The sequence below is a fragment of the Rhinopithecus bieti genome, unplaced genomic scaffold (genome assembly GCF_001698545.2).
Source record: "Rhinopithecus bieti isolate Rb0 unplaced genomic scaffold, ASM169854v2 scaffold_41709, whole genome shotgun sequence".
Lineage (NCBI taxonomy): Eukaryota > Metazoa > Chordata > Mammalia > Primates > Cercopithecidae > Rhinopithecus > Rhinopithecus bieti.
The window spans coordinates 860,633-884,538 of NW_016817151.1; the positions used below are offsets into that span (position 1 = coordinate 860,633).

At 40.4% G+C, this 23,906-nt stretch overlaps 1 protein-coding gene across 1 annotated transcript; it reads left to right on the plus strand.

Moving 5' to 3' along the window:
- Window positions 1-617: 617 nt before the first annotated feature.
- OLFM4 (olfactomedin 4) lies at window positions 618-23,888 on the plus strand. The gene is made up of 5 exons (XM_017855909.1): window positions 618-900; window positions 5,914-6,066; window positions 13,313-13,525; window positions 14,493-14,652; window positions 21,801-23,888. Exons 1-5 carry the CDS (start codon window positions 709-711, stop codon window positions 22,601-22,603), a joined length of 1,521 nt encoding a protein of 506 aa, XP_017711398.1. The 5' UTR covers window positions 618-708; the 3' UTR covers window positions 22,604-23,888.
- Window positions 23,889-23,906: the final 18 nt, after the last annotated feature.

The following is a 23,906-nucleotide window of genomic DNA, read 5'->3' on the forward strand; positions in this document are numbered from 1 at the left end:
TCCCCTACATGAAGCACACAGTGGTGAGTGCTTGATAGGACAGAGTCCTACCTGGTTTGCCAGGCAACAAAACGTCCCTGATCTTTCCTTTAGAGTGGGGTTGTTAGACAACTTTGTCTAGAAACAGTCACTGTAAGGGACAGGTCAACGACAACTTGGGCAGTAGGAACTGAAGAGGGAAGCTCAGTCACTCCCGGAGGAGAGCCACAGTCCCTAAGGTGAGTTCCCTGTCTGTGGAAAGCAGTAGGCAGTAACACGGGGAGGAGAGCCATAGTCCCTAAGGCGAGTTCCCTGTCTGTGGAAAGCACTGTGCTTTCCACACTAGAAGTGCTGCGAGGCAAAGGACAGAGGGTTGCTTTTCCTCCCTGGAGCCTCCAAACTCTGTCTCATCCACAAAGACTACTTCGATCCCATCTCTTTCAAGGAAGTACCAAGTGGGAAACCAAATACTGGGCTTTACAAAGCACATTGGAGTTAATGTTTGGCAGGGGATATCTGGATCCAAGGGCAGCTCACAGAGTGGGCCTCACTGACAAGGTGTGGGCTGTGACTCAGATTCCTGGGTGTCCTGACCCTCCTGGGGCAGGTCACATGTTCCCTGGCCACTTCCTCTTTTCCTACATGCTGGCCATGGGGAAATCCCCACTGGGCCCTATAAGAAGCCCCTGGGCTCTGTGCAGAGCCGGTGGCTCCAGCTAAGAGGACAAGATGAGGCCTGGCCTCTCATTTCTCCTAGCCCTTCTGTTCTTCCTCGGCCAGGCTGCAGGGGATTTGGGGGATGCGGGACCCCCAATTCCTAGCCCTAGCTTCAGCACCTTCCCAGGCGTTGACTCCGGCTCCAGCTCCATGTCGGGCTCCAGCTATAACGGCAGCTCAGGCAGCAGAGGTTCTGTGTCCCAGGTGAGGAGGCCCCAGAATCTGAATGAGCTGCCTTCATTCCCTTCCTCTTGCTTTTGGGGACCTGAATACAATTTCATGGATGGCTAGACCTGGGCACTCTAAAAGATTTACGACTCCTTGTGTTAACTATAGGTGCCCTGGAAATGAATTAAAGCCTCAGTAAAATAATTAAATTGTTAGCAAGAGAGACGACATCTCAGTTCTCCAGCTGGGACTTCTGAGAAAATCTATGCTTTAGAGGAATTCTCAAATCTGGCTGCACATTAGGATGGGTGGCCAGGGGGACTCTAAAAGTACAGATGCCTGGATTCTGTACTTAAAAAAATCCTGCATAGATGTATAGAAATCAGATAGTTTAAAAAACCTCTGCCCAGGTGATTCTAATATACAGGCCAGGATGGGAACTGTTAGGAAAAGACTCTGTGGGTTGCAGCTCCAGGAAAGTTTGTCCAGTTGATTTGCTGCCTGGCAGGGTCCTGGGATGGTGAATAGTAGCCCTTGAGGGAGTGAGAGCCACAGTGCTCTAGTTGAAGCCCTGACCATTTCTCTTGGCCTGGTTTGTAAAGTAGATGGGTGTCAGAAATAAGCAGGGGAGTTACTGGTCTTTAGCAAAGTGTTACTACAAGGGGACATTTCCCTAGGGGAGTGTTCACTCTTTGCAATCTTCTTTATAGGGAATCTTCAGAGCCATTTCCAGCTCCAAACAACAGCAGCAACAAACAAAACCAAAAGTCATGCATTACAAAGAGACTGGTACAGCTAGGCTAAGTGCATAGAAGGCATAGCGAGCCCAGTTCCTTGGGGGATGGGTCCTCTTTGGATCTCCTTTAAAGAAAGGAGAATAGGCTGGAGGGCATGAGGGGTTAGGAGGTAAGAAGCAGTTGTTCATTTCACTCTGGGCCTTTCTGTGGGAGCCCCACTCTGCAAACCTCCCATGCTATTCTCACTAAGGTATAACTTGGGGTGGGGGAGTCTTATCTGGGCCAAGGCTCCTCTCTCTAAACCTCTAGGATCTTTACTCACAGGTCAGGTGGCTGCTTACATGATCATGTCTGAATGGAAGGGCAAATGGGAGAAAGGGGAGGAAAAGGCTTTTATTTGTTTTCATTTTGACCATCAGAAATATGCATATATTAAAAATTTGATAATTAACAAATGGTTTGGATAGGGCCTAGATAGAAACAGCAGCAATAACATTTACTGTGTGTCTAATACATGCCAGGACTAGGTTAAGTACATAATATATATCTTTTTTGTTTGTTTGTTTGTTTTGTTGTTTTTTTTTTTTTGTTTTTTGAGACAGAGTCTCACTCTGTCGCCCAGGCTGGAGTGCAGTGGCACGATGTGGGCTCACTGCAACCTCTGCCTACCAGGTTCAAGTGATTGTCCTGCCTCAGCCTCCTGAGTAGCTGGGATTACAGATGCGTGCCACCATGCCTGGCTAATTTTTGTATTTTTAGTAGAGACGGGGTTTCACCATGTTGTCAGGCTGGTCTTGAACTCCTGACCTTGTGATCTGCCCGCCTCAGCCACCCAAAGTGCTGGGATTACAGGCATGAGCCACCGTGCCTGGCCTATATTATCTTATTTAAGCCTAAGAGGTAGGTAAAATTAATAGTCCCATTTTAGAGATGTGAAAACTGAGGCTTAGCAAGGTGAAGTCATTGGCTTTAAGTCACTAAGCTAGCAAGTCATATAGCTCGAAATTAGTCTGCCCATTCTCTTCACCATGTCTGCACATGCAGGTTTCTATATTTCCAAGGAGTATAGATGAAAATTGCTTAGTTTTTAGAGGAGGGAGTCTTGGGAATCATAAGTAGGCACAAGGATTCTTTGCAGTCAGAAATCAGATACATAATTTTATTCCGTGATACTCAGTGATTTCTGGGGATGATCAGAATTGGCTAGCACTCTTTTTTGAACTGAGGTTAACAATAATCATTTATTATGAAGCTCCATCAATATTTCTCCATCAGAAACCAGCATTTGGGTAAGATTATCAGCTATAATAATAGAAAATATAGATCAAGAAACAGAGAAATCCAAAATGCCTGTTGTCTGGTAAAAAGACAAATATTTAAAAGTAGATGAGACATGGTAGTTAAATTGTACTTGGAGGTTTTAATTTTCCTTTTTACTTATCTCTCCCTGGTGAGTCAGTATCACAACTCCAACTTGTTTTTATGGTGGACTGGGAGTCAATTTCACTATCAACCTAATTTTCTGGGGCTGGCTGTCAGCTTGATGCGCTCTTTGGAAGGTGGTGGAAACCCTTTTATAACTGTCACTGAGTAAGTTCCAAACATATCATTTTCTGTACTTTGAAAATGTTGAGTACCATTATTTTATACCTTGAATCTTTGCTGATGCCTAGCCTTGGCTACTAATTAGAGCCCATTGCAACCTTAAATCACCTTAAATGTGAGTTGTACCTTCTGTTGTAAGCACTCAGAGTACTCCCTGCCTCAGACGTCTGCCTCCTGAGGAGGGGCCTCTGCAGGGTCCTCAATTCGCAAGACTAGGAAAAGGCTCAATGCTCTGCTCCACACAGTAACTGGTATAGTAGGAACTGCAGCGAGTCACATGTTTTGTTCTCATCAGGCTACAAGGCTGGTTTGAGAAAACAAGCAGGGCTTTCATAGTGACAGTGGGCCTGATTCCTGGGCAGAAATTGAGTCTTAATCATCTCCCTAAAGCCAGAGCCTGGCATAGTGTAGACATCAGTAAATGTTAATTGAACACATGCTTAGTGAAAACCTACCAGTATAAAGTGTCTTGTGGGGAACTCAGGGTCCTATTTGCCCTACACAAGAGGAATCGGATATTCTTCCAAAGGCCAAGGGGACAAGCGCTTGTCTTTGTCTCCCATCCCCCAGGCTTCATTCACGTAGTGTTTGAGCATTCACCGCAGAGAGAGACTCATCACCATTAGCTTCATTGTCTTTGAATGCGAGGAGCAGAAATATCTCTAATGGGAGACACTGATCAAACTTATGGACCATTTTGATGTCAGCTGAGCATGCTGGGCTGATGATAAGCAGGATGGAAGCTGGGGGAGTCCACAGCACTGGGACAGAGATGTTCAATAGAAACCGATGGAATGGCTGTCAGCAGGGCTCATAAGTATTTGCCTGTCTTTCAAGTGAACTTCAGGACTAAAAGTTGTTAGCTAGTGGTTCCTAGTTGACTGTCTAGAGATTGCTTGATGATATCCACTGTTTTCTCAGTGGGCAGAGTTTTTCAGAGAACTCTGCGAATGGCCCAGCCCTGTTTTGTGCAGCTAATTCAACTTCCCTTGTTAAAATGCAATGCAAGAATTTTTTTTTTTTTTGCTAGACAGTTATTATAATAAGCGATTTCTTCAAAAGTCCATGATATGTCGATCTTTTCTGCAAAAGCCTTGGCATGCTTGAGTTGGAGTCTTTCTGTCTTTGGAGAAATGAGTAAAGCTGGTTTCAAGGGAGGCTGGCCTCTCTGATAGGTTCCTGGTGTATCCTGTCCAATCTTTATTCATCTCTAGCAAAGACCTTTGCCCTATTCAAATCCTGCTGTCCACCCCTATGTTCGACATAAATCTGCTTGTTTCTCCTCCCTACTCCTGAACTCTTTCCCGTGTGGGGATGTGATTGGAAAAGAAAATTGAGGCCAAGGTCATAAATTTTGACTAAACACATATAGAGACTTTTGGATACACACACACATATATATATTTTTTGCTCATCTTGAAACTTAAATTAAATTAAAAACAACTTAGGTGCAAAAGCCTTGATTGGCCCCGAGGCCAGTGATAAAATAAGTCTTCATTATAGAAGCATCTAGACCCAGCTTGTTCAGGCATCATGGAGGTTGGTGGCCATTAAATGCACAGGACACATGACACCACCTGCAGCTGGCTGATCTGAACTTTGAGAGACATGGCCAGAGTGTCTTCTAGCTCTGAAGACCATTGCTGTCTCCTTAGTGGTTTCATGAAAAGTCCCTTCAGGCTGATGTTCCACAGGTGAGCTTTGGGTTGGCCTTCAGATGAGATCATTAAAAGGCACAGCAAATTGGCTGCCAAGGGTTACTCTGTAAGGCAATAGTAGTAATGAAAAAACGTTAATTGTGCTGGGATCCTCTTGGGGAAGTTGAAAGGGGACAAGAGAAAAACAGGATCTTTCAAATATATCATTTAAAAATATGCAGTTGCACTGAGGTGTGAGTCTGAGTATCTTAAAGAAACATCAAATATTTTAAAATGACTTTTTCTGCAAATGGTAAGCTGGAAAAAAACTTTTACTAAAAAAATTGCACAAAACCTTCAAGCTCGTATGCTCTTCAGTTTCTAACAAATGGCTGGCTCTCATTTTGAAGGATGTTAATTTACAATTTCCCAGGCGATGAGAGGATACGAATTTGCATCATACATTTTCATTGTAGCCTGCATCCTTGGTGATTCCCTCATTCTGATGAAAAGGAATTGGATTGGGGTTGGGGTGAAGGTGAGGAAGAGAAAATGAGCAGTAGAAGGAAAGAGAATGTGACATTTTCTGATCATTTACCCTGTGCCAGAGACTTGGCTCACATTACTCCGTTAACACTGAGGACAACCCTGTGAAGTAGGTTATCTCTATTCTACAGATGAAGGAACTAAGAATTAAGGAGGTTTCACATCTAGCAAGTGCTAGAATTGAAATTCGAACTTAGCACTCTCATAGCTTCTTTATTTCCCTTTCCTTGCATAGAGATAGGAATAATTTCCTTTAAGACTCCAGAATGGAGAATCTTCCTTTCGGGAAAGTCCGCTGACATAGTGGTTTTCATACAACCAGTGGCGATGTGGCTAAACGCTGTGTGGCCCCCACCTGTGAAAACAAAGCTGTTTTAGCTTGTTTCTATGATTCTATTCATTTATGTATTGGACTCCACTTGCTTGCCTGTAAGTCCTCTTGACAAGCCAATTTCTGTCACTCCAGTTGCCAAAGGGCTCAGATTCCAGCTTGTCACTGATGTTCAACTTGTTATTATTTACAGTTGTTTTCCAATGTCACCGGCTCCGTGGATGACCGTGGGACCTGCCAGTGCTCTGTTTTCCTGCCAGACACCACCTTTCCCGTGGACAGAGTGGAACGCTTGGAATTCACAGCTCATGTTCTTTCTCAGAAGTTCGAAAAAGAGCTTTCTAAAGTAAGCATTTTCTTTTCAAACAATATCTTGATAAAAAGAAACAAAACAAAACGTGTTTTAATTTAGGATTTTATAAGCAACCATTCTTCACTGTATCAAAGACATCACATTTTTATTCTATGGTGATTTTAGTATTTATTTTAGAGGACACCAATGGAGTTCTTATTAAGGCAGGGGAAATGAGAACACAGGAAGAAAGTGGGGTTCAGATTGTTCACTATAGTATTGTGGTATTTACGCAGTTGGAATGAAGCCTTGAGCTCTCCCTGCAAACCCCAACCTGCAATTTTTATTTTGTTTTGATGCTGCTTATTCCTTTTGGTCTTCTAGATCTTTCCTCAAGCTTTCATTTCTTTTTTTTCTTCTCTTCTATCCCCTTTAGTTCTATTCTATCTCCTTTCTCTTTTTCCTTTTCTTCTATTTCTATTCCATTCCTGCATCATTTAGTTTCTTATTTCTCTTGCCTCAATCCTTGCCCTTATTCATCCCTTCTAATCTATCTTTTCCTTTCCTGGTTAATTCTTTTTTTTGGGGGGGGGGGGGACATTTTTGGGTATTTTCTTACTTTCAGATGGTCTTTTTTTCCCTCCTTCTTTTCCTCTTCCTCCACTTCCACTCCTTCAAATCCTCTCCCTCTCATCCTCCTCCCCTCCCTCTCTCTTTTCTTTAACCCTTTTACAAATTGCTCACTTCCTTCTCTCTCTCCTTCACTCTCTTTCTTTTTTTGTGACAATAAGTTGTAGTCTCTTTTATTTTTTTCTCTTTTCTCCAAGTGAAACCCAAGGTTGTAGTCTCTTTATTTTTAATTTTTATTTTTTCTAGGTATATAGTACGTGTATATAATAATGGGGTACATGAGATACCCTGAGACAGGCATGCAATGCATAATAATCACATCATGGAAAATGGAGTGTCCATCCCCTCAAGCATTTATCCTTGTGTTACAAACCATCCAATTAGACTCTCTTACTTATTTTAAAATGTACAATGAAATTATTATTGACTATAGTCACCCTGTTGTGCTGTTGAATACTAGGTCTTTTTTATTCTTTCTAACTACTTTTATTTTTTACCCTTTAACCATCCCCACTTCCATCCTCACCCTCCATCTCTCTTTCTTGATGGTTGTCTTCTATTGTCTCAGCAGGAACATTACATTTGATGTGTCCAATGTCAGACAAAAATTGAAGGCTTCCCTTGGAATTTGAATCAAGACTAGTAGGTTTCTCAGCCTTGGTGAAAACACTGTCTTGAACTCTGATTACTGTTTTTTTCTTTAGCCAGAGAAAGTTATCTTAAAGGGTTTGCCTTTCTCTGGACGGGCTGGCACAATGTGACTTGGCGTTCTAGTTTTGACCCCTTCCACCTTTTCAGCCCAAGTTAAAAATCAATTAGAAAAGTTCCTATTTTCTGCACAGGTGAAGTTCAAGCTAGGCTATAATCACATTATGCATTATTTAATACAACTACACTAATTTACAAGGAGCTCTGGCTTTACTGCAAGATTCAGAATAAGTTTTCCTAAGAAATTTAAGCTTTTCCACCTCAACATCCAACATAGTTATCCTTTAAAACAAAAATTATGATGAGGCTGAGACCCTACTTTCAGCCTGAATTGGTAGATAAATATTCTAAGTTTAAATGAGTGTCCAGGAAAATGTGTTTGACTACTCTAGAAATCTAGCTGCTTAAGAAATAAAATGTCCTTGAATTAATCAGCAGAAAAGGCACAGCACTAAATTATAAATTCTAACCATTAATATTCATAGCCTTATTCCAGCATAATCAAGTACAGATAAGAAGTTATGCATAAAAACATAACAAGTAGAGGAAAGTCCTAGGTAGAGATTTTTTCAGTTAGAGTCATTTGCTTTGAAATAGTGGAAAAGACTGATTCACATGTCATCTTTGCTGGCAGCAGTGTGAAGGGCAGTTTGAAACCTTATGTGCTCCAGGGAGAGTATGTGGCTTGCCAGGTTTGTGAATATGGGACATTCAATTCCAATACTGTACAGGGGTCTGGTAGCATCTGCTTTGCTTGTAACAGGTAAGGATGAAATGCAGAATAGGTGGAAAGTTTTAGTTCTGAATGTGTCAGTGGCCGCTCTGATCCTAAAAAAATCTATGATTGTGGCCTAAGGAAAAAGTGTATCTGCTAGCTAGGATTTATATAATCTATTTAGTGTGGCAGGTGATAATAACAACAATAATAGTAGCAGTTTGTTTGTGCTTTTTCAAATACTTCCAGTTCTATTCTCCTCTCAAGTAACCCTTTAAGGCAGATAGGCCAGGTGTTGTCTCTCCTATTTTAGAGAAGGAAAAACTGCAGTTCATAAAGGTAAGGAGACTTGCCCAAGGTAATTCCTCTCTTGGCTGGTTAAGCCAGGTCAGAATTCGAGTCTTCAGAATCATCCCAACTCTCTTTCCTCTTGGCCATGCTGTCAGCATCCTCCAGGGTAGGCCCAGGAAGAGATGCAGTAGGTTAGTAATGCCTTCAAATCCAAAGTTATCTCTTTAGCTGAGGGCTTTCGAATTTCCAAGTGAATTATTACAGCTGTCCCTAGGTTGCCTTGAAAATCATCATTTATCTGGGGGCCTGGGAGAATGCCCGTTTAGGACAGGCCAGTAGAAAAGGTTTTTGACTGCCTTACATTGATTCATTATCTGTCAGTACACAGAGAAGACAGGGAGCTGCCTCTGCATAAGATGCTGAAAGCATTTTATACTTTTCTGTTGTTTACAATATGTCCTTTTGTGACTATACTTAGGAAAGGGATGGCACAAAAGGCAGCTCAAGATTTTCTCTTTCTCTGGAGGCTTATGGTCTTTGGGGTAAGTTGTTTAATATGATACATTTGCTAGTAGATCCTTATGCATGGGAAGGTTGAGGAGACATTAAGGCAACCCATAAAGAAACAACATTGATTGAGCCATATTTTGTGTAGTGAAATAAAATAAATTAAAAGGTTAGATTGAAAAACACTGAAATTACTGTTTCTCTACTAATTTCTATAATTCATAGTGCCTCCATTAGCTAGGCACTTAATGTACATTATCTCTAGTCTTTATGATAATCTTGTAAACTCAATATCATTACCCCCAGTTTACAGGAAACTAAGGGTTAGAGAAATTAAGTGATTTGCCCACTAAGTACTGAAGTTAGAGTTGAGTCTAGTTGGGTCTAGCTACAAAGTACTTTGTATGTCTTTACAATCACTTCAGGCTCAATGAACCCTGTTACATTTACTTTGAAACATATATTGAAAACAGTAGTATGTTGCAAAGTAAACTTACTTATTTCAAATATTCCGGCCATAGTTATAATCACAGGTTTTGAGAGACTGGCAGAAACAAGAACCAGATTACTAGCACTACATCCTTATTTATTACAAGACCACATTAATTACAAGGAACAATAACAAGCACCCCAAAACCAACCCTCACACAAATTTTATTCCTCATCAATGACATAGTATGTGCATAACAAGCAAAATAAAATGGAAGCTGTGAATGTTAGGCTGGTGGCTTAAAGACTCAACTAAAACATAGATAAGCCGTCTAGTGCTCAGACTTGTCATGATGAGGAGCTTTGAGGTAAAGATGTTGATACAGGATGTGTCCTCTCAAAGCTAGACCCATATTCTTGATAGAATATTTAGCAGTGTCCCTGGCCTTTAGATGCCGATAGCACCCGCCCACCCCCCAGTTATGAGAACCAAGACAAAATCATCACAACTACCACCCTTCCTCCATTTAGAACAACTGTTCTAGATCAAAATACAGCCATAGGTCTTCTAAAGACAGGGATATATTCTGAGAAATGCATCGTTAGGTGATTTTAACATTGGTGAACATCACCGTATGCTTACACAAACCTAGAGGGTGTAGCCAACTACGCACTCACTCAGGGTATATGATATAGCCTATTGCCAGGCTACAAACCTGTACAGCCTGTGACTGTACTGAATATTGTAGGCAACTATAATACAGTGGTAAGTTTTTGTGTATGCATATATTTCTAAACATAGAAAAGGTACAGTAAAAATATGATATTTATAATCTCATGTTACCACTGTCATATATGTGGTCTGTCATTGACAAAAATGTTGTTATGCAACAAACGACTGTATTTTCTAGAAGAAGAAAAAAATGCAGAAAGTGCCCCAAGTGCCAGGGATGTGGGACTGGAGGCTCCCAGGCAGGCTGGACTGCCTCTCCCAAGACTGCACCTCCCAGGAGGAGATGGCTTGTGCTCAGCATTGTCCACGCATTCCCAAAGCTACAGATTCATATATGTGAAAGGTTCATATGAATGATTTACTTAAATTAGTAAAGTTCACACTCTGAAGTCTTTCTGGCCCATCCCCAAGCTCTTTTGTGTCTTCTCTAACTCCACGGATTATTGCCATTTTCCTGAACACCGCTGAGGGTCTTTTAAGTGTCTTCTGAAGAACCTTGAGTTTTTTTGCTCAAATAGATCTTTACAGACCCTTCATTTTGTCTGCACCAGGATAGGCACACCACACATTTTTATAGGTAACAAACTCCAGAATATGCCTTGCTTTTTTTTTGTGAAAATCTGGGAGAACCACATTTTATTTAGCAGAGATGACAGTTGAATCACTCATTTCTGTAGAACAACAGCTGCGATGTGCCACCAAAATGTTCCAGAGAAGCTGAGGGTGTTTCATTTGTTCCAAGAGCTGGCAAGGCCAAATGCCAACAAGCATATTTATTTCTCAAACTTCCATTTCTGTAATGGATTGGCACTTTATTTAATTATTTTTATCATAGTCACGGTTTTATGCCTGATTTTTGTAGACACTGAAACCATGCAGTCCTATATCTGCAGTGCACTTTTGAGGGGGACTTGTTAGGTTTTATATACAGTCAGCCCTCCATGGCCTTGGTTCTTCATCTGCAGATACAACCAACCTCAGATTGAAAACGTTCACAAAAAAAACTAATAAAAATCACCATGTAACAAGAGAAATTATACAAATAAAAGCAATACAACAACTGTTTACATAGCATTTACATTGTTTTAGGTATTATAAGTAATCTAGAGATGATTTAAAGTATTTGGGAGGATGTGTGTAGATTGTAGGCAAATACTGTACCATTTTCTATCAGAGTCTTGAGCATCCTTGAATTTTGTTATTTTTGGGAGGTTCTGAAACCAGTCCCCCATGGATACAGAGGGGTGGCAGTATATATATTTAAACCTCCCCATCCACCAAAATATCACCAGCCTTGTCATCCTCCGAGTTATGGTACATCCGATGGCAGTGAGCATCAGTTGCCTGAGGAGATACACTAGCAGTGCCAAGGGCTGTGTTTTCAACTTTCATTAAAATCCTTTTTGCCTGAAGCCCTAGCTCTTTAGGTCTGTGGTCTATGAGTCTACTTTAATTTGCACAATGGGGTTAAGTGGAAGGGCTGAAATGACAGAAGTTAGGATTGCTTTTGGTATTAGAAGGATTAGAGGCCAACATCTGGCTCTAAATTCATCCAGGCACTGTGGATCAGCTACTTGATATTAGTGTAGTTTTGGGAAAAGTATCACTTCTGTTCAAATTTTTAAAAAGCATATAAAGCCAGCAACTTTTAATGAGCAGGTCCTTAAAAAAGCCATGGCATTTTCTGTAGAGATCAGACACAGAAAGAACCACCAACTGTGTTTATTAAAATATCCATTTGGAGATTCCAATTATACACTAAACTGCCAAGGGAATTTTTGGAAGTATTTTAACTTAATGATCAGACATTCAAATATATGCAACAAATGTGTAATTTAAAGGTCTGATTGCAATCATCAGTTCTTGGAATAAATGTAGGTGCACTTAATGAAATGTGTACTCTACAGGGCACACACACTCACATATTGTGTAGTAGTTTGGATCTTTATGCCACTTTGTAAAAGGCAGAGGGGATCAAAACTAATTGCATATAGTGATCAAAGAAGGAACTCGGCATAGCACAGTTCTCCTTCTTCCAGAAAATACTGAGATTTAGAGCATCAAGAAGCCAAGGATGCTGCTTGATATTGTATAATTCACAGCCCAACCCCCACAAGAAATGGCAATCCAGTCCCAAATGCCAACAATTAGAGGAAGTGTGTTGAAAGGAGGAGAGATGGCAAGAGAATATGATACAAACCAGTTTAGTTTGGGGAGCTAATGTCTTCAAACATTAAAATGGAGATTAAGAAAAAAGAGCTCAATATCACCTGATCATTAGAGAAATGCAAATCGAAGCCACAGTAAGATACCATCTCACACCAGTCCAGAATGGCTATCATTAAAAAGTCAAAAAATAACAGATGCTGGTGAGGTGGCCAAGAAAAGGGAACACTTATACACTGTTGGTGGGAGTGTAAATTAGTTCAGCCATTGTGGAAAGCAGTGTGGTGACTCGAAGAACTAAAAAGAACTATTATTCAACCTAGCAATCCCCTTACTGGGTATATACCCAAAGGAATATAAATTGTTCTCCCATAAAGATACATGGGTGTGTATGTTCATTGCAGTACTATTCACAAGAGCAAAGACATGAAATCAACCTAAACGCTCATCAATGGTACACTGGATAAAGAAAATGTGGACCATATACACCATGGAATACTTTGCAGCCATAAGAAAGGATGAGATCATGTTCTTCGTAGGAACATGCATGGAGCTGGAAGCCATTATCCTAAGCAAATTAACACAGGAAGAGAAAACCAAATACCACATGTTGTCACATATAAGTGAGAGCTAAATGATGAGAACACATGGACACAAAGAGGAGAACAACAGAGGCCTACTTGAAGGTGGAGGGTGAAAGGAGGGAGAGGAACAACAACAAAAAATCTCTTGGGTGCTAGGCTTAGTACCTGGGAGACAAAATAATCTATACAACAAACCCCTATGACATGAGTTTACTTACCTAACAAACCTGCATATGTACCCCGAACCTAAAAGCTTTTTAAAAAATGAAGATTAACGTATACCTGCAAATGATGATGCTGACGCAAAATTATTTTTAGTCTAGCAAAATATAAAATCTACCTCCCTTCAATTGGAGTAATAATTTCTTTGTATATGGATAGATTTTAAAATCTAGCTAAATATATTTTGATCTATTTCTTTACAAAAAACAATGATTGGCAAGAATCAAATAGTTCTCAGCTCAAGGGCTTGGTAGTGGAAGGAGATGGTGTGATACTACTCAGGGAATTGGCTTGAACCTTTTGATTTTCTTTCAGGTAAAGGAATATGTCAAATTAATCAGTGTGTATGAAAAGAAACTGTTAAACCTAACTGTCCGAATTGAGATCATGGAGAAGGATACCATTTCTTACACTGAACTGGACTTTGAGCTGATCAAGGTAGAAGTGAAGGAGATGGCGAAACTGGTCGTACAGCTGAAGGAGAGTTTTGGTGGAAGCTCAGAAATTGTTGACCAGCTGGAGGTGGAGGTAAGGAGTGAACTCACTTCTTGGTAAATTAATAATAAACTCCCTTCAGTGACTATAAGCAAGTACTAGGACCAGGAAATAAAACTCTCTCTTCCAACTTCTAATTCTCTACTTTCTCATGGCCACATGGCATATCACTATGTTCTATTTTGGATAAGGGCCTGCGTTTGAATAGTAAGTTAAGCGCATTGGGAACGTGCTGACTTAGGAGCAGGTATCGTCTAATGGTCAGAATCCTGCCCCAGAATAAAATGCCCTTTCAACTTCTCTGAAAAGGAGGTGACATAAATTCGAACAACTGTTCATGGCCAAGCTATATGAGGTGTCTTCTCTGCTCTCGATTGGAACTGGAAATCCACAATATACCTGATTGTGGTAAACTTGTTAGGTTTGTTTCTCCTTTTGAATAACCTGGAATCCTTCTCCACAAACTGGAAACCTCCTTTAATAAATTTCTTGTATATTTCTGTGAAGGCTTTTAAGATCTGTGGATAAAGACCATCACATTTATGGTTGGGTAATTTATATCAACGAGAATTTACTAGCACAGTCATGACATGGTCTATAATTGCGAATTCTAGTTACATATTTTAGAATTTAAGCTTTCTCTGGCCCTCACCATTCATTAGAATCTTAATTATAATACAACACGAGTAAACACAAATTTATAGGGGAACGTTATTAGAAATGAACTTTAATGGACATTTGTGGATGCTGAGAATGAGCTTGGGCTCTATTATTAAAGCCATTAAAATCTTTGCCATTTTCTTCTTGTCACACACATCTGCCTGAGATCTGACAGGCGTTCACACTAAACCATAAAATGTATTCTTCCAAATGAAACCATTCAGAAGAATCTCTGGTGTATTCTCTGGCAATGTTTCACTAAATGACAAATTCAGCCCTGGAATGGTATGAAAGAAATTGCACCATAATATAAAGTCACTCTGAATTTTTATTTCCTTAGATAAGGAATATTACTCTCCTGGTAGAGAAGCTTGAGACACTAGACAAAAACAATGTCCTTGCCATTCGCCGAGAAATCGTGGCTCTGAAGACCAAGCTGAAAGAGTGTGAGGCCTCTAAAAGTCAAAACACACCTGTCGTCCACCCTTCTCCCGCTCCAGGTAAGCGTGTTACTTTTTTAACCACTTGTGCCAGACCCCATAAGGAGCTGTGAGTGGGGTGGGGAAGGGATTGGGGATCGCAATGGTGAAAGGAGGTGGTTTTCTGTTTTTCGTTTTTTGCAGTTCTCAGTTTTCTCTTCCATGTTTTAAAAGTCCCTTTCTCCCTAGTATTCTACATGCTATCATATTCTGGGTTTCACAGAGAAAGAGCACAAACAATGAGTGATTTAAACAAAATCCACAAGTTATACGTATTCTCTTTGCATTTTCTAACAGGGAACAGAAATCTCTATGGTGATGGAGGCACTGTCAGGGGCCTCAGGGGAAAGCCTCTGGAATTTGTGTGTGGCATCCACGTTCCTGTGTATTTAAGGGCTGATTGGCTCACTTATCTGATGAGCTGGGTTTATGCCTTCAATGCTCCCATCTTCTCTCTCTCCTTCCCTTTCTCCTCTTCAATTTTTCCTTTTTGCTTCTATAAATGCATGCTGAATACCTGTTGTATTATGTGTCTTCAGATTCAGTGAGGATTAAAGGAATGACCCCACATATCACGTGCTTGTGGGTGTGTCTTGCCATTGCTCATGGATTGTGAGTGCTTGGAGGGTAGGGGTGGCATGTTAGTCTCCAATGAGTTGTCACTGGGGTTAAGTACAGCACAGAGGTGGGTGTTCTGCAAATATGCCCATAAATGGAGGCAGTGGAGTGTAGGGTTCAAGAGCATAGCTTTAGAATCCCAAAGACCTGAGCTTCTCAGCTAGGTGGCTGCAGCAAAAAGGATCCTTAATATCTTCATTTGTAAAATGGGAGAATAATAGTGCCTGCCTTGCAGGGTGGCTGTGGGAATTAATGAGTCAATGCTTGGGAAGCTCAGAGCCTTATGATCGGCATTCACACGCTGGCAATAGATATTATTAATAATGTTGATAATTGAAGCGAAACCTTGCAACAAAACAAAAGCAGTGCCAGATCACTGTGCCCTGAAATGCATCCCTCCAGGTAAACTAAAGCCTCTCAGCCACAGTGTTCAGCCCCGTCCTTTAGAGATATCGATGACACAGGGACCTTCTCTCTGCAGGTCCTGAGCATCTTAGACTGAATGGGGACTGTATCTTTTCGTCAAATCATACAACCCTTTTATTTTTATTAATTCCAATCTTCACACCTGCTTTCTTTTAGGTTGTGTTTATGAATTCTTGTCAATGTAACTGATTTTTTTAAGGCTTCAATTATTAAATAGGTATAGCCATGGATATAAGCCTCTTGGTCTTGTTCAGGCGGATCTTTTTCCTCCCTCTACAAATAGGAGTCTATCCTACTATGACAGGTGTCATCTAATGGTCAGAATCCTGTCCCAGAACAAAATGGCCTTTCAACTTCTCCAGAAAGAAGGTAACATAAATTTGAGCAACTGTTCAAATTTCTCAACCTGCAGAGGAGTTTTAGGGCAGACAGCATGGTCTGTCCTCTGTAATAAACTAAGGCTAAATTTAGTCTGGGATTAGTGGTGCAAAAATGTAGCAAATGAGAGCTGTTTCTGCTGGACCACAGAGGGCTCACTGAGGCAGAGGCTGAAGCAATGACAACTCCTGATAATACCTGAACTAGCTCCCCAATACCCCTTGCAAATCTTCCTCATTGAATGGATTTTTCTGGCACAATTTTCTATGCATCCCTTAGAATGAGGACATTTTAGATGAAGCAATATTCAGGGCCATCTAACTTAGCCCCATCTTGTCTCAGAGGAGAAGACTTGGATAGTAAGGATGCTGCTTTTCCTGAGGCCACACAAGTAGTTAAAGACAGAGCAGAAGGTGCAAGGCAAGGGTCTTTGCTCCCTGGTCAGCTCAGGACTGAGAGTGTCAGGCACCAGTAATCCAAGGACAATGGTGGGGAGAAAATGTATTGCTTAGTACCCAGGGAGGAAAACAAGTGAGCCTGTTGGGTTGTTTTGTTGGATTTTTTTTTCCCCAGAACTTTCCCCTAGGCCCTCACACTTAGACTTCTGTGATCCATCCTAACCCAGCTGTGTTGTTTAAGCAAATTGGACCCAGATTTTCACTCACTTTCCCACAACCTTGACTGTACCTGAATCCCTGCCAAGCCACTTGGCTCTCTTCCGGCTTTGTTCATATTATATTTATGATGTTTATATTAAACTGACTTTTGGTCATGTTTTTAAATCAATTTCTTTCACTTGCTCTCTTTCTGTTTGGATTGGTTGATAATGCAGAACTGGAAAATCCCCAGGCACCACAAACTTGTGAGCCTGTGGAGACTTTAATTAAAGTTACTCCCTATTATGGGACTTTAAAATCTGGCCTGTCTGCTTTTTTCACTGCGGAGTTGCACAGAATAAAAAAGACTATATGCAAGTCTCAGCTCTAAAGTAACTCTGTGCTCTCTGGGCCCCCTCCCTCATAGCTACAGTTTGCTAACCCAGTGGTCAGCTTGAACTTAGAACAAGTGAATGTATCCCAGGTTCAATCAAATATGCTTCCTATTTGGTTTTTGCTACAAACAACATCCTTTTTCTGCCTCATTTCATAGAACTTTCTAATCTAAAATAATTGGCCTTCTACTCATTAACCTTTTTTCCCTTCAAACTTCAGTCTGTCTCTGTTTTGCCTGTGAATCTAAATGACTGCATATAGGCCAAATGTGATCGGAGTGCTCAGAGATTGATCTCCATTTTGCTTGGGGATGCAAGGTTCTATGCTGGTCCCTAGTGATGCTCAGTAAGTAGCTGATGATTAAATGGGGTCTGAAAGAAATGGGGTGATCTACTAAAATCTCAAACTTAGGGAAGAGCCACGTGTTGAGCAGCATATATCCAACACTTCAGAGTCAATTTAGTCTTAATCATTTTGTGACTGATTGTTTTAATTGCCTAATTCTTATAAGTCAATCATATTCTCCTCCTGGCTCAAACCAAGTTCAGTTGCCCAGTTGAGAGAGTGCATTAATAGATCCAAGATTAATTTTCCTCTGCAGGCATATAATTATTGGCTTTAAAAATGCTGCTAACCATGATACTTTAAAAAAGCCGAGTCAGAATATTTTAAGGTCTCATGATTATGGCTTCCTCAGATATTTTCAGAGAACCATGGTGCCATCTAATGAATTGCATGATGAAGAGAGTGCCAACCAAGGCTAAACTTGTATAGAGGGTTCCTGAAATTATGTTCCATGGAGTAAATACCAGGCTTTTTATTTATTTATTTTATTTATTATTTATTTTTTATTATTTAATTTTTAATTTTTTTATTTTATTTTTTTTTTGGTTGAGAACGGAGCTCGCGCTGTCGGCCCAGGCTGGAGTGCAGTGGCCGATCTCAGCCTCACTGCAAGCTCCGCCTCCCGGGTTTTTACGCCATTCTCCTGCTTCAGCCTCCCGAGTAGCCTGGGACCACAGGCGCCGCCACCTTCGCCCGGCTAGTTTTTTTTTAGTAATTTAGTTACAGACGGGGTTTCACCGTGTTACCAGGATGGTCCTCGATCTCCCTGAACCTCGTGATCCACCCGTCTCGGCCTCCCAAAGTGCTGGGATTACAGGCTTGAGCCACCGCGCCCGGCCAATACCAGGCTTTTTGTAAAACCAGATATGTAGCAGGGTGGAAGGCTAGTATTTTATAAATAAGGGTAAGCGGAGTTTAGGTGATTTGATTAATCTTTCCTTCCTTTATTCCACAAACATAATTTGGTGCCACTGTGTGACTGGCCCTGTTCTGGGTACTGGGGTTATCAGCATGAGTAAAGAAGCCTCCAGAAGCCACTATCTAGGAAAGGAGACATGTAAACCTCCAGTTGTAACATGATGTGATTATATTGAGATATTTACCATTTACTGAGTAACATTTACATGCCTTCTCTGTATTTTTCATAACTATTTTGCAGAGCTGGTATTATTTTTCTTCTGACATGAGGAAACTGAGGCTTAGAAGATTAAGTAACTTGCTCAAGGATACACAACTACTATTGGAATCAGGCTTTGAATTAGAATCTGGCTAGTAGTATTTTTCATACTAGGCTGCCTTTCATAGATGCTCTAACAGAGAGGTGCACCTGTGGTTTCTAGAGTGAAAAGAAAATTCCAGCAACTCACCTATCTGCTTAACACCAAATTATCTTTGCCTCCTTGCTTGTGGAGTAGGTAAAAGGATACTTTTGCTCCTGACAGTTTTGTGCTCTGTGTTCTCTTCCACCAGAAAATGCAAAATGATTCAATGGTCTTTCAGAATTCTTGGATCATGATTGGGCAATGGGCTGCTGCCCAAGTGTCAGGGTGAAGTTGGGATAGAAACTGGGTATGAAGTATGGAATGAAGTATGTCTAAGACCTTGACATGAAGGAAGAGGCTGGGAAGGAGTATGAGATAAGGGAGGGTAGTAAGAAGCTCAGTGAAGATGGGATGGGTGGATGGGGACTCTGAGGAAGAGTGGGAACTGGGCTGTCAGTTTCAGTATCGTGTCCAAGATGGTTTGCTGCCAGAAATTGAGGAAGCCTGCCACAGCATTTTTCCTAGTCTGACATTGTTGTGGCCACATTTGTAGCACTGGCAGCAACATTGAGTTCTCATCCCCATTTCTGCTTCCTTTCTACCATAGTCAGGACCCTAAAAATGGCCCTTTATCCTTACCCATAGAGGATAAAAGAAGGATAACAAATGAACAGGAAAGTGTTCAGAAATGTTTGGGAGGTGAGAAAAAGAAAGTTTCATACATTTTAATATTTACACTGGGCAATTTGAATTTTCTGGTCCACTTATGAAATGATGAGCCACTATTATTATTAGTAGTAGTAACAATAGTACCAGTACTAACACTATTATACTAATAATAGTGCATTTAGTACTAATACTATTATATTAATACTAATACTATTATACTAACACTATTATACTAATAATAGTGCATTTAGTATAATGGTGATAGTAGTAGTAATAGTAATTTTTTGAGAAGTTTATTTTGGGTCCTTCATGTCTAAAAATTTCCACATCTGGGGACAGAATAGTTTAACCTCTTGGTAGTACTTGAATAAGTGATATGCATCATAAATTTTCCTTAAATACTTTGTTGCTGTCGGTTTGGGATATTTTCTTTTCAGGAAGGCAAGATTCAATGAAGCAAACAATTCTATCTTCCAACCTGAAAGAAAAAAAGTGACTTTCCTCAGAGTGAAATGTAGTTAAATAAATAAGTTCTCAGGAAGATACTTTAACTAGAAAATCCAGTTTGTAGCATATGGAAACTTGAATAGTTTTTGTTATCATTAAACTGAACACACCACTAACTTTATTTTAATAATTCATGCATTGTTTCATAAACAAAAGCAAACAAGCATTCATCTGAGAGATCACTTTTAGTAGAAGAAATAATAATTTATAATTTTATTTATTATTTCTTCAGTGGAGAATAGTCTCTTGGCTGAACACACGTTGCTTTTTTATTTATGAAATGGCACATGCATTATTAAAATAAACCTGTGACTGTGTTCTGCTTAATGATATGCAAAATTATTTTGAGGTTGGGTACAGAGTGGTTTCATTTCTCTACCTGTTGTATGGTTGGCTGGCTTTCTCACCAACTGCAGATTTATGAGACCATTTAAGAAACACATATTTAATTCTGGGACCAAAAGCCCCAGCAGATTGGAAAATAAAACAGAATTTCTAGTAATGGTTTCACCTTTGAGCAGTCCTTGGGTGAGGAGGATGGGGAGGGAAGGCGTTTAGCAAGGAAAGGAATGGGTCTTTGCATATTGGACACAGCAGAGACCCAGAGACAAAGGCTTTGCTCTCCCTTCCCAGGCTCCATGCTAATCTCAGGCAATTCTTTGGAGCTCTGCTTTTGGCTCCAGCTCACCTCATGTTCCTCAATGGCTCTCTGAGTCCCTGCAAGCATTTCAAGCCAGATCCAACAATTTAGGTTCTGCTCCTTTCCTGTCTCACCTGCTCTGCTCTGAGCAGCAGGACGAGGGAAAATGACCTCAAATATACTTGAAGTTGGGTTTTCTTTGTTATCCAATAAAACATCTCACGAGTTTTTTTTTTCTGAGTGTTAAGATCCCAGAAAATGTGTGTTCAACTCTTTGGATAGTTATTATAAAAATACTAGAGGAACTTTATTTTATTTTTATAGCCCATAAACTCCTGGGAAGGCAGGCATTTCAGTGGGAGTACAATGTGAAGGGTTGATCGCCCAGACTGAGTCATTTACCCAAGTGTTACAGGGAATGTAGATTCAGTGGACCAGTGAATCTTGTCCCACTTGATTGTACACATTGTGACAATGACAGTGTCTGGATGGAAAGATGAAATACTTGCATGTCATTCTATGGCACAATAGCATATGGGTAATGAACGGCAGGACTCACCTTGTAACTCTGCAGCAGGATGGTCACTGAGTGATTTATTGATGGGCTGTGCATTGGGTACAGAGCAGGCAATGTTGCCCCAAAATAACTTTATGGCTTCTCAAGGGTGAAATCCCACCATTATAGGACCATCTTTCTGGATCTATAAAATGCTATATTTAAAACATCCTCTTCTGAGAATAGCTTAAAGCAGGATTGGTACCTGGCATGGATGTGCAATTGGGGTCCCAAGGAAGGGGAGAACGAGGAAGGGCATGAAGCCTTGCCTGGGAAAACCTTCTCCTTCATCACAGTTCTTTCTGGGGCTGACCCTAGTGAATAACATCTTGTGGATTTATAGAAATAGGGTAGGATTGTGGAATAATCTTGCTTTCTTGATTTTGCTGTAAGAAAAATGAAATAAGATAATATTTGCAAAATGCTTTCTGATAGAAGGAAATATATTAAATTCACCAAGTCTCCTTTTCCTCTCTCTGGGCCTCCAAACTTTTTAAATATAGTTCTTGCCAGTTTCGTTATTCCTATTTTCCAGATTGAAAGCCCACCCATGGAAACAGCAGGTAGTTCTCTGTAGAGCTGACATCGGGTTTGCATTGAGACTGAATGCACTGAACTAAGAGGAGGTTTGGCTCTTCTCCATCAGAACCACTGTTGTTATTGAACCTTGACAGGAAAAATATTTATAGATTCCTTTGGTGCTTAGGATATTAAACTACTTGTATCCTGTCGTTCCTTTTCTCTAAAAATGCCTTTTTATTTTCTTGTTTGTATAGGGAGCTGTGCTCATGGTGGTGTGGTGAACATCAGCAAACCGTCTGTGGTTCAGCTCAACTGGAGAGGGTTTTCTTATCGGTATGGTGCTTGGGGTAGGGATTACTCTCCCCAGCATCCAAACAAAGGACTGTATTGGGTGGCGCCATTGAATACAGATGGGAGACTGTTGGAGTACTACAGACTGTACAACACACTGGATGATTTGCTATTGTATGCAAATGCTCGCGAGTTGCGGATCACCTATGGCCAAGGTAGTGGTACAGCAGTTTACAACAACAACATGTACATCAACATGTACAACACCAGGAATATTGCCAGAGTTAACCTGACCACCAACACGATTGCTGTGACTCAAACTCTCCCTAATGCTGCCTATAATAACCGTTTTTCATATGCTAATGTTGCTTGGCAAGATATTGACTTTGCTGTGGATGAGAATGGATTGTGGGTGATTTATTCAACTGAAGCCAGCACTGGTAACATGGTGATTAGTAAACTCAATGACACCACACTTCAGGTGCTAAACACTTGGTATACCAAGCAGTATAAACCATCTGCTTCTAATGCCTTCATGGTATGTGGGGTTCTGTATGCCACCCGTACTCTGAACACCAGAACAGAAGAGATTTTTTACTATTATGACACAAACACAGGGAAAGAGGGCAAACTAGACATTGTAGTGCAGAAGATGCAGGAAAATGTGCAGAGCATTAACTATAACCCTTTTGACCGGAAACTTTATGTCTATAATAATGGTTACCTTCTGAATTATGATCTTTTTGTCTTGCAGAACCCCCAGTAAGCTGTTTAGGAGTTAAGGTGAAAGAGAAATAAAATGTATGTTGAAAAAATAGTCTTCTCCGCTTACTTAGATATCTGCAGGGATGTCTAAAAGTGTGTTCATTTTGCGGCAATATTTAGGTGCATAGTTCTACCACACTAGAGACCTAGGACATTTGTCTTGATTTGGTGAGTTCTCTTGGGAGCCATCTGCCTCTTCAGGTGCATTTTCCAATAAAGTCTGTCTAGGGTAGGATTGTTAGAGTTCTAGGGGTACTGTGGGCCTAGTGAAGACTACCGTGAGGAGGCTTCACTAGAAGCCTTAAATTAGGAATTAAGAAACTTAAAGAGAACTCAGTATGACTTCTAGGGATCCTTTGTACAGGAAAGATTGCCCAGTGACCAGTCCTCATCCATGAGTCCCACTAATTATTTCATGCCTGGAAGGAACCTGGGGGCTTACTTAGGTAGATTAATATCTGGAGCTCCTTGAGGGACCAAATCACCAACTTTTATTTTTTTTTCCTCACTAGCACCTGGAATGATGCTTTGTATGTGGCAGATAAGTAAATTTGGCATGCTTATATATTCTACATCTGTAAAGTGCTGAGTTTTATGGAGAGAGGCCTTTTTATGCATTAAATTGTAAATGGGAAATAAATCCCAGAAGGATCTGCAGATGAGGCACCTGCTTTTTCTTTTCTCTCATTGTCCACCTAACTAAAAGTCAGTAGAACCCTCTACCTCATAACTTCCTTCCAAAGGCAGCTCAGAAGATTAGAGCCAGACTTACTAACCAATTCCTGCCCCCCACCCCCTCTAGTAAAAAAATTAATAGTTTTCTATGGAACTGATCTAAGATTAGAAAAATTAATTTTCTTTGATTTCATCATGAACTTTTATTTACATGGCTCTAAGACTATAAGAAAATCTGATGGAAGTGATAAAGTGCTAGCATTTATTGTGATATAATGAAGACCTTGGAGCATATGTGCGACTTATGAGCATATCAATTGTTGCATGTCATTTTTGCCTTTGTTTAAGCCTGGAACTTGTAAGAAAATGAAAATTTAATTTTTTTTTTCTAGGAAAAGCTATAGAAAAGCTATTGAGAGTATCTAGTTAATCAGTGCAGTAGTTGGGAACCTTGCTGGTGTATGTGATGTACTTCTGTGCTTTTGAATGACTTTATCGTCTGGTCTTTGTTTTTCCTTTGATGTTCAAGTCCCAGTCTATAGGATTGGCTATATAAATGCTTTACTCCCCCTTTTTAAATAAATGATTAAAATGTGCTTTGAAAAAAGTCATCGTTTGTTTTATTTACT